Genomic DNA, 17,270 nt, shown 5'->3' on the forward strand with positions numbered 1-17,270 from the left:
AAAGTAGAGGAGATAGTGCCCTGTTTGCTGTCAGAAATTTTAATTACAGTGGCATGTATTCAGGAGTGATAAGGAAAGTATGGATCCTTTATCCATTTTCCTAAGAATCATAAGCATTATTAACCAGACTGGAGCTTGCACAAAAGACAGTTTTCAAGTATTCTTAAGGAAAGCACAGTAGAGGATTTTTCTTATAACGATGCTAAAGTCCACATTTTGTATTATTTTGAAAGTTTCTCAGATAAAATCTACAGTTTTCAAATTCTTTCTCTTCCCACCAACCACAGGCATTGTTTGCATGAGAAGTCCTTATTTCAAAAGAGAAGTGAGCAAGAATTTAAGGAAGATCTGCAGCTATATTACACAGAACACTGACTGCAGTATCATGGCTCCTCCCTTTTGCATGTATGAACATGACAGGTTGTGGCCACATTTCCCAAAGATGCAGCAGAGGCTGGGCACCTGGAGTCCTGCTCAACCACTCCTGGAAACAGAAACACATTCCTTGCTCTGGCCTTTTCATTCAGTGCAGAAGTGAGGAATAGAATTTATTCATTAAGCCTAGCGGCTGAACATGGGGAGAGAAACATGTATTACCCCTCAGTTTACCTGAAGAGGTGCCCTGAAAATCAGGGATGCTTCTCTTGCCTTTCCCAGTACAGCCCCTTTGCTCTGGCATCACTCACAAGTCCGGCTGGTTCATCAGCACTGACCAGTGTAGATTAAATGACCTTGGGGTAAACATTATGCCAGATTGGAATTGCTATTTCTGGTTTACTGGTCTGTTTTTCCCACCCATCTCTATTTTTCTGGTAGTGTTCCATTTCTACAGTAACAATACAGACATAATTAGTAAGTATGAACTGCCTGCTTCCAAACACTATGAATTGTGTCATTTAAAAATGTGTCTGTACAAACACTGTCTCACACTGTTTGCAGCTAAATTTTCTGTTGTCTGAGCCATCAGTGGCAGTGAAAACCAGTGTCTCCAAGAAGCTAGGGTTCCTCTTCACTTTACATGAGGCATAAAATAAGCTGATATCTAGCAAATATAAGTATTCACAGCAGGAACCATGTTCAAAACTTCAAAGCAAGGAAGGGAGAATAACTTCTAAGCAAGGAGAGGAGTGTATTTTTAAAGCTATACTGTCAGCCAGGGTATATAACTTCTAAAAAATTCACTGAGAGCTTATGTAGGTGAGTAAATACCTAGGGTATTAAAAAAAAAAAAAAAAAACAACACATCCAGCATCAAATATTGTAATAACAATGGCAAATATTGAGGCACACGAAGTCAGGCAGTTGAGATTTGGACTCTATTTCTGTGACTTGCTATGTGACCCCCATTGAGTGTCTCCATGTTTGAAACTTCTTACTTTTAATATTCATTTAAGGTACTTAAATACAGTATATGTGCCTTCACTATTTTTCTCCAGCTCTAGGTTTTGATCAGGTCATCTATTGATGAAGTGCCTACATGCCTTATTGTGCTTTGTGAAAGGTTTCACTGAATGTTAATGACCTTTGCAATACTTGAATGGAAGACATTAATAAATGCAAAATATAAATAAAATATAAAATGTCTCCTTAGAGAAGTGTCTTAAATATGCCATTCTGTGAGTTTTACTAGAAGTTGTAATTCTGTATGTATTGCTTAGCACAGGTAAAGCTGAAATCTGGAGTGTCAGGGGATGTCAGGCGGTCACAATTTCTACTCATTTGATACCAATGAGTGTCTCTTTAATACATGAACCCTTTCCAAAACGAGTCATGGAAAATTATCCTACATCATCAAAACATTGCCATTTATAATACACCTATTATCAATGCCCTTTTTCATTTCAGTTTCTAATTATCTGAATTTGACACTGATTAAGTATTTTCATGACTTAGAAGCTGAAATAAGGGAGTATGTTAGAAGAAGATAACAGACCTTACTTTTGGTGAGAATACAATACTCTTTTCTAAATATGCCCTTTAAATAAAAAGTTAATTCTGGAAAGAAGTAGTCAATTGTGCTCATTATATTCTTTCTTGGTTAGGTAATAATTTGCCAAAGTCTAGTTTTTCTTTGGATAGCTGCTGGCCTGCTGACTGTGGCTGAGGAAGCTTTGGATTCTGAATTTTTTATTTGATCTTGTGAATTTGTTCTGTGCTGTTGTTATGCAAATGCCCGTAGTATCACTGTTCTGGCAAAATTATACATTGTCTTGATTCCACTCTGGTATTAGAATTTGGTTTCTATTGGGAACTCTTTCCTTCATGACATTTAAGGAGGAGCGTGCATATAAATGGATTTTTTTTAGATTTACTTTTGAGGGTGGAGAGTAAATCCTGTGTTGTTCACATATAGCTTGGCATTTGTTTTTTCTGATTTGAATAATGTCTGTCATTTTTGGTATTTTACTGATGGCTTTTGATTTCTTATTGAAGAGGTCTGAAATATTAGCTTATGCATCTCTAACAGCAGCAGACTGTTAGCTACCATCACCTTAATTTAGATTAATTCCTTCATCTTTTGCCCCTTGTATTTCATATACTCAAGCCATAGAAGATGAGATAGAAATATGGTTTAGAGAGAACTCAGTATTATTTTTAGTCCTCTGTAAAGGTCAGGGTTTTTTTTTTGTCTTTCGTTCTTATATTAAATGCGCTGGGTTTCAATTTTTTTTAAGGAGCTATATTAACTGCTGTCTTATTTACAATATAGGTATTTTTGGCAAATATGAAATAACCCCTGATAGTTCTGCCAGAAGCAGCAGTGTCAGGTTGCCTGTCACAGCATTTCAGCCTCTGTATTTCAGCCTCTGTGTCAGTGGAAGCTGCCTTACACCACATGATGTGACAAAGTTTAATGTGCCCCAAGCAACCATTGGCTCCTGGGTGTGGAATATCCCAGTGCCATGGGATATTCATATTTGTTTGAAAACAATACACACACTTTTCTTTCTAAACTAAAGCAAAATTACGTTATAGCATTGGGCTCCGAGACTTCAAGCCTAATTTGCCACCTCAGGGACTATTAGCAAGTTGGAAAACCACTGTGTATGAATGACTTTCACATAAAAATGATAGACTAACATTTTTGGTTTTGAAACCACATTATGAAACTGATATTTCTATGCCAATTTATTCAATATCCTAGATTAGATTTCTGGACATTTGGAAGACAGCTCTCATCAGACTTTGTGAATAAACTGATTAAGTTTAAAGTAGCTGATGTTTTTCTTGTCACAAAACAATTGTAATATCTTTTAAATTATGCAAAACAGAGGCAAATAAATATATATAGTAGCTCTTGCAACTTCTTTCTCACTTGGTATAGGTGTGTATAGGTGGTTTATCACTTTCAAAGCAATGTATTGTGATAGCAGAAGAGATGATCCAATCTGGGATATAACCAGATGATCCTATGTGGTTAATAGGTCCACCGTGAAAAAAAGTGGACTTATTTTTGGTGATTTATTTATAAGAATACAACAAGGAGCAAACAAAATGCAATTTCCGAGCATGATCACCTAGAGAGAATAATTCCTCAAGAAGGTCAGGTGGAAATTTTGTTTTACATATCTCCTTTAATTTAAGCACAGCCCTTGAAACAGAACAGGTGCCAGCAGAATCCTGAGTCTCAAGGGAGGAGAAAAGGGAGACGAAGAGGTGGTTTCTAAGGCTGAAGAAAATTGCTGATTTTAGGACAAGGCCAAAAGAAAGCAGGATTTCTTACTAAAAGAGGCTGAATATCGCATTTCCAAGGGTGTACCACCACATCTGCTGTCAGTCATAGCCATCTCTAAATACTATGTATGAGCTGGTGAGCAAAACACAGAGACATGTATTTGGCAATTTCCTGCTGATTCATCTGTGAAATTCAGCTTTCTTACAGGTTAAAAAGGTATCATTGAGAAGGAAATCTTGTGGTTCTTGATTACACTTATTAAGAAATGGAAAGGAAGCAGCAGATAGTTTAACAGAGGAATGGAGTGGTTGAGGTCACTGGCTGGTTAAAAAGTGGATTAAAGGAAAAACCCCTTCACAGAACTCTGATGAAGGCAGAGATGACAATTTTCCAGAGCTAAATAGAAATGAGGTGTCTTCAGAACTCTGTATTCACTCCTCATCTGTTTTTCATTTTAGTATAAGAAATGAGGGTGCCACTGACCTAGTGTTTATTTTTGGGTCATGTTGCATTCTTGTTTTGGAAGCCAACTGCAGAGTGATACTTAGCTGTTCTAAGGATTTTGCATCCAACAACAGCAAATCCCTTTAACCGATGTTGTTATTGACATTTCACATTAAAAAGGTCACACACAGAAAAGTGGAATGACCTGGTGGAGGAGTCCCAGAGAGAGGAACTGAAACAGTCCCTGATTTCTTAAGACAGGGTTAATAACTGAGATGCCAACAACTGCAGAAATCAGCTGTAGCACTCCTTGAAGGACTGGGTGAAAAATGGGGAATAGCAGAAGACACCTGCATTGCCTTTACTGCAGCCAGGATTTCACATGGGCATGGGGTGTGTCAGAAGAGGTGTCAGAAGAGGTTTGTGTTGTGACACAACACAAACTGCACGTGTGAAAATGACTGAAAAGCAACACCTTAGTTATGCTCCTCCAGGCAGCTCTAATCCTCAAGATCTTTTGTTCAAAACTAAGAAGATAATGATGATTGCAGGACTGTAGCAAGCAATGAACTCTAGATAAGGGAGGAAGGCAAAAATAAGAAAATAAGTATGGGATTTGAAAGTTTCTGAGATTTTAAACAAATATGAAGATTTCAAAAGATACTGAAGTTATGCCAACTTTCTGGTATTATAATGTGTTGCAGGGTTTTGACAAACTGAGTTTTGACTTGTTTATAAGACAGCTTTTGTCTGTGCTTTTATTTTACATAGTTTCACTTACTACATAGTCTAGCCAAATACTAATTCTCCATGTCAAAGAGTGAGTAAAAATATTTCAGCTTTATACCCATTTCTTTATAAGTGCACTGAAACACATTTCAGGGAAGATATTGTTCAAGATCTACTTTTACAAAGGTGGTTGTGTTAGACTCTGTTGCTCCCAAAATGATGAAATAGCCTGGAAGTAAAATCATAGAAGACAAGCTATTAAAGAGGGCAGCTTAACAATACTTTCAGTAAGTGACAAAAATAAAAGTATAAGATAATATTTAGCATGTTTTGCTTCGTTCTGTTCAGTTTGAGGCCAGAATGACATAACACTACATCTTTTAGTCTGACCTACTGGATATCTTGGGCCACTAAATTTTGCATGTAAGTCCAACTTCTTTGTTTGGATACTCTATTTACCAGTTATTCATACAATATTTACATATTGTTTTCCACAGAAACATCTTATGTTATTAGGAGGTTTCCAAAGAATAGAATACAGCTTCCCTCCAAATTTGTGCCAGTGATTATTCACTCCCATCGAAAACATTTCTTATTTGAATTTACCCACTTCAACTTCCAGACATTGACTTTCTTGTTCATTTCAACTACAAATTTGAAGGGCCTTGAAGGTTTGTGGTGTTTTCCCCTATGAAAGTATGTATGTGCTGTTATTAAGTTGCATCTCCTTTTGTAGCATGGCATGGGGAACCAATCTCTATTTATACAACCCTTAAATAAGCTTAGTGGCTCATCACTTCACTTGCATATCTTTTTAGGTGTGCTGGCCATGTAGCCAGCATCCCATGGGCAGTCTGGATGAAATAAACTCCTTCTCGTATTTTATATAGATGTTGGGCAACCAGTTGTTCATGCATCCAGCGTGCACTTTATTTACATTGCTTAGAGCTTGTCTTTTTTAATCCAAGTGAAATTGAGGTTGTGTCAGGGGAGGTTTAGGTTGGGTACCAGGAAAAGGTTCTTGCCCAGAGGGTGGTTGGGCACTGAACAGGCTCCTCAGGGAAGTGGTCACAGCACCAGCCTGACAGAGCTCAAGGGCATTTGGGCAGTGCTCTCGGGCACATGGTGTGACTCTCGGGGATGTTGATGCGCAGAGCCAGGAGTTGGACCCGATGATACTTGAGGAAGGATCTCATCCAACTCAGCATCTTCTGTGATTCTGTGAATGATTTACCAAGTCTACTTGGCATCTACAGGGCGACAATAAAAGCGTTTTCACTCACGAGCGGGCTGGGAGCAATGCCCCGCATCCCGCCGCCTGGGGACATCCGCGGGAACGCAGGGAGCCCCCGGGCACGCAATAAACACCCGTGCCCGGCGGGCGGGCACCCGGCTGGGGGGCAAACGAGGACATCCCGGCGGCTGGGGCCGAGCCGGGCGCTGGGGAACGGCGGGAGGCGGGCGAGCAGCGGGGCGGGGGCGGGCGGGCGCTGAGGCGGCGGGGCGGTGCCGCCGGCGGGGCAGCCCGGGAAGGGCTGCGGGGGTGTGACCGCCGGTGTGCGGCACCGCCTCTCCGCCGGGTCCCCTCCTTCCTTCCCTGCCTCTCTCCCGCTCCCCGACTGCCCTCGCAGGCGGGAGGCGGCGCGGAGGGAGCGTGCGGAGCTGGGCGGGCAGCCCCTGGCCGGAGTCGAGGCGAGCCCCCGCGCCATGCCGGCCGCCGCGCCGCCCCCGCTCCACCCCGCGGCGGGCGCCTGCTGCCACTGCCAGGGTGAGTGCCCCTGCCCTCGGCCCCTTCCCCTTCCCTCAGCCCCTTCCCTCGGCCCCTTCCCCGCGGGCAGCCGCCCCAGCAGGACCCTGCTCGAACAGGTTCCGGGAGGAGGGGGCCAGCTGGCGGTGCGGCGCCCCGGCTGAGGGGGACGCGGGGCGGCAGCCAAAGTTCCTGCCCAGGCTCCTTGTGGGGAGCGGGGGAAGCTTTCGCGGGCGTTTGGGCTGGAAAATAGGGCTGGAGACTGACGGAGGAAGGTAGGATGCCTCTCGGCCCGAGGGCTTTGGAGGGGGAGAGAGATCCCCGAAGGTCCGGAGTTGGGGTGGTTATTTCACCATGCTCCTTTAACTGCTGTATTTTGGATTCAAGAAGAGCCCCTTCGCCCCCACAGCTTTGTGTTGTAGGGCAGACTAGCGGAGTGGGCTGGCTGGGAAGGAAGCGGGTTCCTTTGGAAGCCACCGCGGCAGCCCGCCGGTACCGGGGCAGGCTTTGGAGGCTGAGTGCGAACTCAGCGTTCGCCGCTCGGAAAGGCAGGCACGGTGTCGTCTGTGCTGCCGTGAAAATTGAGGATCTGAAGTAACTTGCGCTCTTGATATGAGAGTACTTCACTGGGAGTGAATGCTTGTGGGCTGCTCAGCGCACACGGATGCTCTGCAAAGGAAAGTGAACAGAATGCAGGCTAAGGGTTTTAAACCATTGCACATATGTGTGTTAAAACACGCCTGAGTCTGATCAGTCTTCCCGCAGCTGGGAAATCACCACGGCCGGAGGTGCACGGGTTACAGGCAGGGGCCCAGAGTGGGGAGGGCTCTTGTGTCAGATGGAGATGCTCTGTGATATGTGGTAGCCAGACCTCTATCGGGGAGAATGCTGGCTGTGCCCTTGCGTCCCCTGGCTTCTGTAGTTATATCAGTTGTGTTTGCCTCTGTTTAATAACGGAGCAGGTATTTATAGGAGAACTACTCCATAACTTTTCCCTGTGCAGCATTATTTTCTGCCTTCCTCAGGGTACATTGAGTATGCAGTGTCAGCAGGACAGGACGGGCCACTGGTTTGAGCTAATGGAGCAGTTTTCAGGTTGTGAGACACAGTATTTGAGAACAGCCCCATAAACTGAAACTTTTGCTGCACTGAGTACTAAAAGGTTTCCTTTTTTAAAAAAGGACAAACCCAAAACCAACAAAAAAATCCCAATGCCTTGCAATAGTGTAAAAAGTTTTTACCTCCTTCCTCTGAGCATTAAGATTGAAACCCATCCTGTGTGAGGGTATAAACTGAGAGTTTCTCCTTGAACCTGATAATTTGTTATGTATGCTTTTGATATTAATTTTATATAGAGACATGAAAACATGCATATGTACAAGTTTGTCTTCCACCTTCTTGTTTCCTTTTCTTCTAGCCCCTCTTTTTTTCTGTTGATGCTCCTTGTGTTTTTTTCCTATGATCTGAATGCAGTTTTGACACTTTGAAATGCTGAGAACTCAGCAGACTCCCAAAACAGTCAGCAAGTGAGATGAATCTTACAAAACATATTACAGCTGCTTTATGTAGTAGAAGTGCAGTTATTATAGCAAACTCATGCTCTTCTCAAGAGGTAACTGAATTTTGTATCTCAGGAAGCCACCCTTCAGCTCTCCAGATAAAAGTGATCCTGCTGAGTTAGTCCCTTTCTTGCAGCATAATGGGTGTGGATCTTCTGAAATAGCATGACCTTTTCCATGAAAATTTTTGTAGGATGTTCAGGCACATCAGCTGAGAGTTAGTTTCTGATAAATCTCCATCTGTGACTTATTATCCTGAATTGGCTAATTGGACTTAAACTGTCAGCAAAGATAAGTTGGTTTAATTCAAGTTAGTGGCAGCTGTTCAAACCTCTGAATTTGAGTGGTGTTTAAGTTACTTTGTCTAGATTGGGTTTTTTTAATACTCAGGTTAATTCCCTTGGGCATGCTAGGCTGACTTTTGAATGTATCTGTATCTGGTAGTGTCACTACAAGCTTTGTATCTGTTTTCACTGCTGCTTTTTCTGGTCATGTTCCGCAAAGCGTCACGATTTTGGCACCAGCTGGACTTACAGCGCGTGGTGACTAAGGGAAGTTGTGTGGGATTCATTTCCCCATTTTCAGGATTACCTAGCTTGGTTTGTTTTCTGCAGAAACATCTATAGTTTTGTTAAAAAAAAAAGGAAGTTCATGGTCCTTCCTTCTCTTCCAACAGCCCTAGGGCGAATTGAATTGGTTTCTGTCACTGATTTTCTCATTTCCTTTAAGTTTATGATTCCTTGACATTTAACATTTGGAATTAGTTACATAGATTTTCTTGTAAATAAAATTAGAATCTTTCTTGTAAATATAATTAGAATCAGAACAGTATGGTGATTTTAGCTGCCTCAGATCTCACTGAAGCTAATGTGAAACTTTTAATTAGCTTCAATGCAACTTGGATCAGAGCTGAAAATATGGTAGTTGAAGAGGTGAATGTGACATTTCTCTTTATAACAGTATATTGTTTTCCATGTTTTTCTCAATTTCTGGATATGGGCTCTGTCCTTTTGGAGTGTTTACTAGATTCTGGAAACAATGAGGAAAGAGTGGGAGTTACTGCCTTGATTGATTCTGATGTAAATTTGGAGTTTTGGTAATGCTTGCACATTGTCCCCCTTACCTAGCAGTAGTTGACTTTCAGTGCAAGTGAAAGTCAGGCGTGTTTACCATCTTCCCTCTGTTGCTAGCATTGTTTACACAGTCTAATTATTGTAAGAATGCAAAACAATAATGCCACATGTTCGTGGAGGAAGCTCTCAGCAGACATTCTGAAAACACCATCTCCCACTCCATCAATAGTGCTAGCCTGCACGTATTCTCCAGGTTTTAGTTTTCTCATCACTCCAAATAATGTAGTTAATGGAAATGCTGGGAAATGTCTGGTGGTGTGAAAATCATGATCTGCTTGTCATCAGGCTTTTGAGTCTAATTAGTGCTGGCTTACAGTTTTCCCTGAGAAACCCATCTTCCTTTAGAAGTCCTGTGAAACAATTTGTTTTGCAATGTTGACTTCAATATATGAATCTCTTCTGAAAAAGTAGTTCTGTAATAATGGGGTTTGGGAATTCTGCTTTTGTATGTGAGTTAACATCTCTTAAATGTGCTATATTTACAAAGAAAAGTTCTGTGTGATTTCCCCTTTTGCAAACCAGATGGAGAATCAGACTCTGGCGGGTCTTTCCTTTAGTTATGCAACGAGGTTATTGGTAGTAAAGGATCTGGAAGCTTAATTAAACTCCCAGTGACACCTCTGCAGGCTCTTTTATTTTCACTGGGTTTGCTCAGTTGCAACAGATTAGTCATCAAGTTGAGATTTAGGAAGCAATGCAAATAATGTCTCCCACAAGAAGAAACAGAATCCTGCTCCTTTGACTGAGGCTTTGTTGGCTAACAGGACTAAAAAGCAGCTGAAAGCTTACTTTGTAATGAAACATGAATAATTAATTTGAAATATATGGTACTTCAGGAGTCAAGAGCATCAACAGTCAAGAGCTCCCTGTACAGTGAGCCCTGAGAAGCACATGGAGGGCTTTGCCAGATGGATTCTGGCAAATGCCACAGTTGTGTAAGATGTTTTTGTTTCCCTCTGTCAGTTCTACTCCTCTCCTGAAAGATCCTTGATGGAAAGTCCTGGACTGCAGAAGTGACTTCCCTGGTTACTGGGGCAGACCCTAAAGCAGGAAAACTGCAGGAAGCAGCCATGCCTGTTCCCAATAAAATACACAGCCTGTCATCTTTGAAAGAAATTAAATAAATGAGCAGTTTCATAATATTCTTTTTTTGGTTTTATGCAGCTTAAACCAAGCCTCACACCTCCAAAGGCACTGATTCATTTCACGTGCAGTCTTACATTTCACATAGTTCTTTACCGATTATGCATCTGTATACTTCTCTACAAGACTTCTCTTTATGCTTGCTTCTTAATTTGCTACCCTTAAAATGTCAGAAGGAAGATAATGGAAGTGGGGTTCTGCTCCAAAAAAAAGTAAGTATGATGGCACTTGTGAGTCATTACCAGTCTCCATGAAATCTTTACCTTCATCTGCTGCTCTGGGTGTGATTCAGCTCAGTTTAACACTAACACATGGCAGGAACCATCTGTGTTTGCTGTAAATATTTTATTTTTTAATTACAAATGGCTTGATTTAGAAAACCTGCAGTGGTACAGTGGGGTGGTTGTGGGCCTGCAGGGGAAGAAGATAAGCACCTGGGAAGATAATTTTTGCCCAAGCACTGTTGCAAGGTTGGAAGAGGAAGTGTAACACAGAGAGCAATCTGCAGCAGTCCAGGCCCTGCTGCTCCCTTCTTGGAGGAGCTGGACAGGAGAACACCAGCACAGACTCCAAAGGGGCTCTGAACATTTAGTGAGGGAGAAGGGGGTGGGGGGAATAAGGCAAAGCAAACTCTAAGTTTATCTTTGAGGAGAAATAAGGAAAGGTGGTTGCTAAATGTCACTTCTCCATCGTGATTCTCATACAGTAAATATGGTCACATGCGGTGGCATGCTGAGCCTCCCACAAGTGTTTGGCTGTGGGAAGACACTCACACTGGGGCTGAGGGTGTCACAGAGGCACATCCGTCCTCAGAATGGAAAAGTCCAGAGCTCCCTTAGCCACGAGGGAGGGTTTTCCAATGTGGGCATCCCTCAGGCTCCCTCCTCTGCCGAAGTCCAGCCAGCTGCAAAGTTTTTCCATCTGACTGTCATTCTAGACAGTGCTTCTCATCCTAGGAACTTCTTTGCTGCAATGTCTGATTTTAGCTGCTCTGGTGCTCTTTGTCTTCTAGGGTGTCCCATTAACTCTGAGGCCTGTGTCCCAAAAAGGGAGTGAGATAAAGGGCCCGGAGGAAGACAGTAGACTCACTTCTTTCTTTCTAGTGTGGGAGACTGGGGAAGAATGAGAATGGACACTTATGGGACTGAAGGATTTAGGGATCTCTGGTTTGCAGTTTGCATAACACAATGTATGTTTCTTCTTAAAATAAAAAGCAAATGTGCCGAGGATAAGGCGTACAATGCAAAGTTTTGAAGTCTTCTTGTTTGCCCTCATGAGGCCAGAGGTGCGTGTCTCCCATGGTCCTGCAGTCCAGGTGTAGCCACTAAGAACATTTTCTTTCCTTGCAGCTGACACTTTGGAAACTCACCTAATGGGAGCAGACACATTTGGCCGGGAGAAACTTTAGTTCTGTTGGTGACGTGTGGGACAGAAGGAACCCAACTTGACACATAGCTGAGTTTGCAGGGCTGACAGTTAAAGGAAAAATAATATTGCATGCGAATTTAAGCATGCTTGATGTGAAATTGTGAAAGATAAAGAAGTTGGAATCCCATCATGCTAATTTTATATGATCTTTTAGGGCTAAGACTGTATATTTATGAGATGGAGATATTATTCTGATTTTTTTTCTTTTTGTATGTGAGCCCAAATTAGTTTTTCTTCAGTGAACTTAGAACACTGTCTGAACTGCTGAGTGATTTTCATTTTCTACAAATTGGGTTAGACTGGGTCAGTGATTGATCTCCCCTACGCTGGTGCATATCAGACATGGAAGTGCTGGCATGAGTATGACTGGAAATGCCCATTAGGGTAGCAGAAGAGATGTTAGAGAAATTAAACTGATCCCTCTCCCCTCCCCCCCTTTTTTTTCATTGCTATAGTATTAAAATTGTTTTTGAAAGAATCCAGCTGATAAATGATATTGAACATGATTTTGTTTTCCTTCTGCTGCAGTAGCTAATGCAGATAAGAATGAATGCAAATACCACGATGAGTTTGGTTTTTTTTTTGTGATTTGTTTTGTTTTTGTTTTCAAATTCAGTTAACATAATTGAATAAAATACACTTTGGTTTATAAAAAGAGTGTGCATCTTTTATTTTGTTTTGTAAACCATGTTTATAATACCATATGCTTTACAATAATATTTTATTGCCTAGTATAGTTTATAACTGCCTTACCATCAAATGTATTCTGAGCATGTAAAGCTTATTTGATGTATTTCTTCAATGTATTAAAAAGTCTATTTCTATGAGGCCGGGTAGTTAAAATCTAGTATTATTCAGGTTACAAAGTCAAGCTTTTATGACTATTGATTAGAACTGCTGTTCCCCCAACCCATGTTCCTATGCATTAAGATATATGCATTATTGCATTATCAGGTGCTGCTTTTTTTTATCCCCAGGGACTCAGTCTCCATCAGTGTATGTGATGGACAAAGCTTTCCTAATGAGCCTCTACTCTACTGTTTACCCTGGCTCTTCATGCCTCCTGCTGTGTGGTTTTTCAGCCCTGCTGTTAATACAGGCTTATTTGCTTCTGGGCTTTTTTGTCATGGTTATTTCTACAGCAACAAATATGAATTAGCCTGTCTGTGATACCTCCAAAGGGAAGGTTTGTACTGCATTCAGTGGCAGCCAAGGTGCAGAAAACAAAGTCAAAAGTTCTTTAATATGGGCAAGAAAGCAACTTGAGATGCCCAGGTCCTGAATTTTGGGATGATTTAACGTTATCTGTATGTTGTGTTACATTATCTTGTGGTCTGAAGTACTCTTCCAGTGTATGCCCTTGCAGCTGTGAACACTGAGCATGTTTGTGGACCAGGTCTCAGAATGTTGTTTTGGCTACCAGACTCTGATCCTCTCTGGAAAGTATAGATTAGGTCAATTGCTTTGAAACTCAATGGAATTGGTTGAGACAGAATCCAGTTCTTCAGGGCTGCAGTGCTTTAAGCAGGGAAACTGATCTTCCTCTATTTTTTTCACACACTTCTCAGCTCTTCTAGTTACATAAATTTCTCTACAACACAGTCCTTAATCCAGTTTACCTGAAAAAGAGGGTCCTGGAATGGACACAAGAAAAACCGTGTGTATATCTAAACTGTCTTGTATGCAAGGAGGAAGTGAATTCACAAAAGAAATTATTTGAGTTGGATGTCGTGCAGAGATCATCTAAGTTCCAAGCCCTCTGCTACAGGCAGGGCCACCTTTTACTGCCCCCAGCTTGCTCAGAGTCCCATCTTGAACACTTCCAGTGATGGGGCACCCAAAGCTTCTCTGATAACCTGTATCACCACCCTCACAGTGAAAATTTCTTCATCCTATCTAATCTAAGTCTCTCCTCTTTCAGTTTAAGGCCACTCCCCCTCATCCTATCACTCCACGCCCTTGTAAAAATCTTTCTACAGCTCTCTCCTAGGTCCTTTTAAGTACTAAAAGGCCATTCTAAGGTATCCCCAGAGCTGCTGCCTTCTCCAGACTGAGCATCCCCCACTCTGTCTCTACAGGAGGGGTGCTCCAGCCCTTTGGACATGATCATGCCCTCCACTGGAGTTGCTCCAGCATGTCCACATCCTTCATGTGTCAAGGGCCCCAGAGCTGGGTGCTGCTCTCCAGGTGTCATGAGAATGGAAGAGCAGGGGAAAACTACCTTCCTTCACTTGCTGGCCCCGCTGCTTTTGATGCAATGCAGGATGTGAGTGATAACTCTTAATTTTCTCCTGTCTCACTGAGGACCTTGCTAATGTTCTCTGAATGTATTCCCCTCTTTGTGTGTATGTAGTTCTTCATGATATTTAAAAAAATATGTATTGATATAAGCTAATAGTGCAAGTGACAGCAAAAGCAGGTAGATGTTCTTTATTGAGAATTGCAGAGGAGTAGACCATTAGAGGATAGTTCTGTTGCTGACTTCCAATCCCATCTCTTTGTCTAAGTTTGGCATTCTACCTGACTTCTTGATCCACTCTTATTTTCATGTTTTACTGTATCCCTATTACAATCTCCATCTGCTTCAACTGTGTCAGTAAAGGCCAGGGGAATTGCTATCAGCAGGTGTAAAAGTTTGTAGGAACTACAGTATCAGACACTACCTGACTATAGCACTATTGGCTTCCTTCTCTGCAGTCACAATTCCTCTTTCCTCTTATCCTCACAGTCCAGTTCTTCACTAGGTTCCCTTTTCCATTTTCAATTCCAAACCTCTGAGCTGAGTGAGCATTTGGAGCTTGCTCAGGCTAGAACTAGCAGCAACTGTCCAACTAACAGCAACAGTAACAAGACATTTGACACTGTCTTCATCCAGCTCTTGTGAAATTTGACTTACTTTTTCTACTCAGGGTTTTATGTGGTCAGAACTGATGCAGTGTGTCTGCCTTAAGTGTTATTGCTGAAATAACCACCAGTCCTGACTCAAACAAAATCTCTGCCCTAAAATGATGTAAAACATGGCAGGGGAGGAAAGAGAGAGTACGAATCTTGAGAGAAAAGTTCACCAGTAGTGTTTCCAGCAGTGGGGCTGTAGATAATGTAAAATTTACTTATTGTAAAAGGATGCCTGCGATCGTGTTTTGTTTCTGTGCATCTGATCTAGTGAACTAAGTCTTGCCATGTTACTGCTTCAGTCTTGGGCACTAACAGTGTGCACTAGCCCTGGAAGTTGCAACTTTAAATAATTTACAGCAAGGAGAGGAGATCAAGATGGCACATTTCTAGAGGACTTGGATTGCATCCTGGAGCTGACTGCTGATGCACATTGGTAACCTGTGTGAGCTGCTCCGAGTTCAGTACCAGAGGCATTCTTCATACTCAAGTACTTGAAGATACTTGTTAGTACTGTGAAATGAATCAAATGTTTTCTGTACCAAGTAAGATCATTCCCTTTTTTTCCCCTTATGGTCTTTGTTTTTCATGCCCTCAGCAGGAATTTTCTTAAGGAAAAAACAGGCATTTATACTGCTGTCCTTTTCTGCCCACTTAAACAGAGTTTTGTTTATCCTATATTTGGACCAGTATATCAAAACAACTCCCAGACACAGGGTTTCTGTCATGTGCAAGTTTAGTTGTTGCCAATGCTTTGGGGCATTTTTATAATTGCTTTTGTAAGTGGAAGCCTTCTAAAAAAATTGGAGGGCTCAAATAACACCATCTTATTCACAGCAAGGCTGTGCCTAGATCCTATTTCACTGCTGCCTTCTGTTTTGTGTTGTAAAACTCCCTGTAAAAATTTAATTCCCCTTCAACCTGTGACTTTATAGCAGAATGGTGAACCATTCTGTTAATTACTGAAACTGTGATCTCCAGCAGGAGAGCCAAGAAGAATGCAAGCTGAGAGGCCATATTTTAATTAATGAACAAAAGCTTGTGGACTGGCCAAGGGAAAGGATAAGTTTTGAAAGACAAATGGCAGCAATACGTTTTTAGTTGCAGTGGGTGACCTCTGGCAAAGCCTGTTACTCTGCTGTTTTACCTGGTGTAGCCAGGCAATTCCTTAAGGTGTAGATGTTGATGCTCTGTATACACAACTTCTTTGGAGCTTAAGTCTTCAGAATTCATTTAATTTTACTCCATGTCCAGAATATGATCCCAAACACTCCAAGGAAATGTCTTCTAGAGGAATTTTTGTGACTTCTCCCGGTGTTTTCCCACCCTCCTCATCCCCACAGTGGGATGGACTGTGATGATCACAAGTGATTTGTAAATTTTAAAAATGAGTCACAGAAGCTGTGCTCCCTGTAGGGGGGCACATTTTCTCTGTAGGGAGCATCTGTGCTTTGGTCATAGGTGCTAAATTTCTTGCTTCTGCTACATGTTTGAGCCCCCAAATGCCAGTTTGTTCCATCCTCCATGCTTCCCTAGAGAGTTGGTGTCAGTGTTTGCCCTACAAGACCATCATGTCTTCATCATGTGGACTCTGTGTTGCTCCATGGGTTCTACTTTTTGCTTTCCTGTGCCCATGTGCACAGTTTAGGGTGACCAGCTGTGCTGCCTTGCCCCTGCCCATCCACAGCAGCAGCCTCAGCATCCTCCTTGGCCTTGCTGCACCACTGATAATCCATAATGCACTAGAATATATGGATAGATGTGTATACAGGTAAAGCCAGACACACTCATCGATCTATGGTAACATTTCTAAGGAATATTTATATTTAATAATCGTTAGCTCTCAGGAGGACAGCAAAAGAAAAAGCACATTTTATTCACAGAGGTATAATTTGCCAGTGCTTGAACTCATTGAAGTGTGTTTTTCATACCACCTCCCTCTTCCTCCTTCTCCCACTTGTATATAAATATGGAAACAACGTTTTGAAGCAATATAAATTGTAGCTATAGGATTTGGGTATGTGTGTGACCTTTGAAGGCTTTCTAGAAATGCTTGTTACCGCTCTAAGCATATGCACTTTCCTGACAGATTGAGGCTTGCTTCTTGTGTATCAGTTAAATATAGCATAACTGGAAAATAACAGAAATTATGACTGAAATAGTTGTAACAGGCAACTGAAGTGAATTTTTAATTGTATGTAATGTATAGTCATTGTGACCACCACTTTGACAAAATTTGACACTTCTCCTTTTCTTGGAAAATATTAGAAAATTCTTTCATGCAATGATTTAGGCAGTTATTTCCTTTCTCATCATAGAAGAATATGCAATTCTACTCTTATAAGGAACATTGTTATATATCAACTTGTGGCTTTTGTCAAAGTGTTTTTGGCCAGGAATCAAGTTAGTTTAGAAAGAACAAAGCATTCCTGTATTGTTCTTAATAATGACATAAAACTGCTCTTACTCCATTAGTTACAGAATTAAAAAATAAGCTTGTCTTCTCCTTAAGGCTTAGC

The 17,270-nt window shown here is 41.7% G+C and overlaps 1 protein-coding gene across 1 annotated transcript in view; it reads left to right on the plus strand.

Moving 5' to 3' along the window:
- The first annotated feature begins 6,443 nt into the window (after nt 1–6,443).
- The window catches only part of DCLK3 (doublecortin like kinase 3), a 30,185-nt gene continuing 19,358 nt past the window's right edge, over nt 6,444–17,270 (plus strand). Inside the window, exon 1 of the mRNA XM_064704919.1 lies at nt 6,444–6,617. Within this exon, the coding sequence (XP_064560989.1) occupies nt 6,557–6,617 (61 nt within the window). The 5' untranslated portion in view covers nt 6,444–6,556. The remainder of the gene's footprint in view (nt 6,618–17,270) is intronic.

The sequence above is a fragment of the Zonotrichia leucophrys genome, chromosome 2 (genome assembly GCF_028769735.1).
Source record: "Zonotrichia leucophrys gambelii isolate GWCS_2022_RI chromosome 2, RI_Zleu_2.0, whole genome shotgun sequence".
NCBI classification, from domain to species: Eukaryota; Metazoa; Chordata; class Aves; order Passeriformes; family Passerellidae; genus Zonotrichia; species Zonotrichia leucophrys.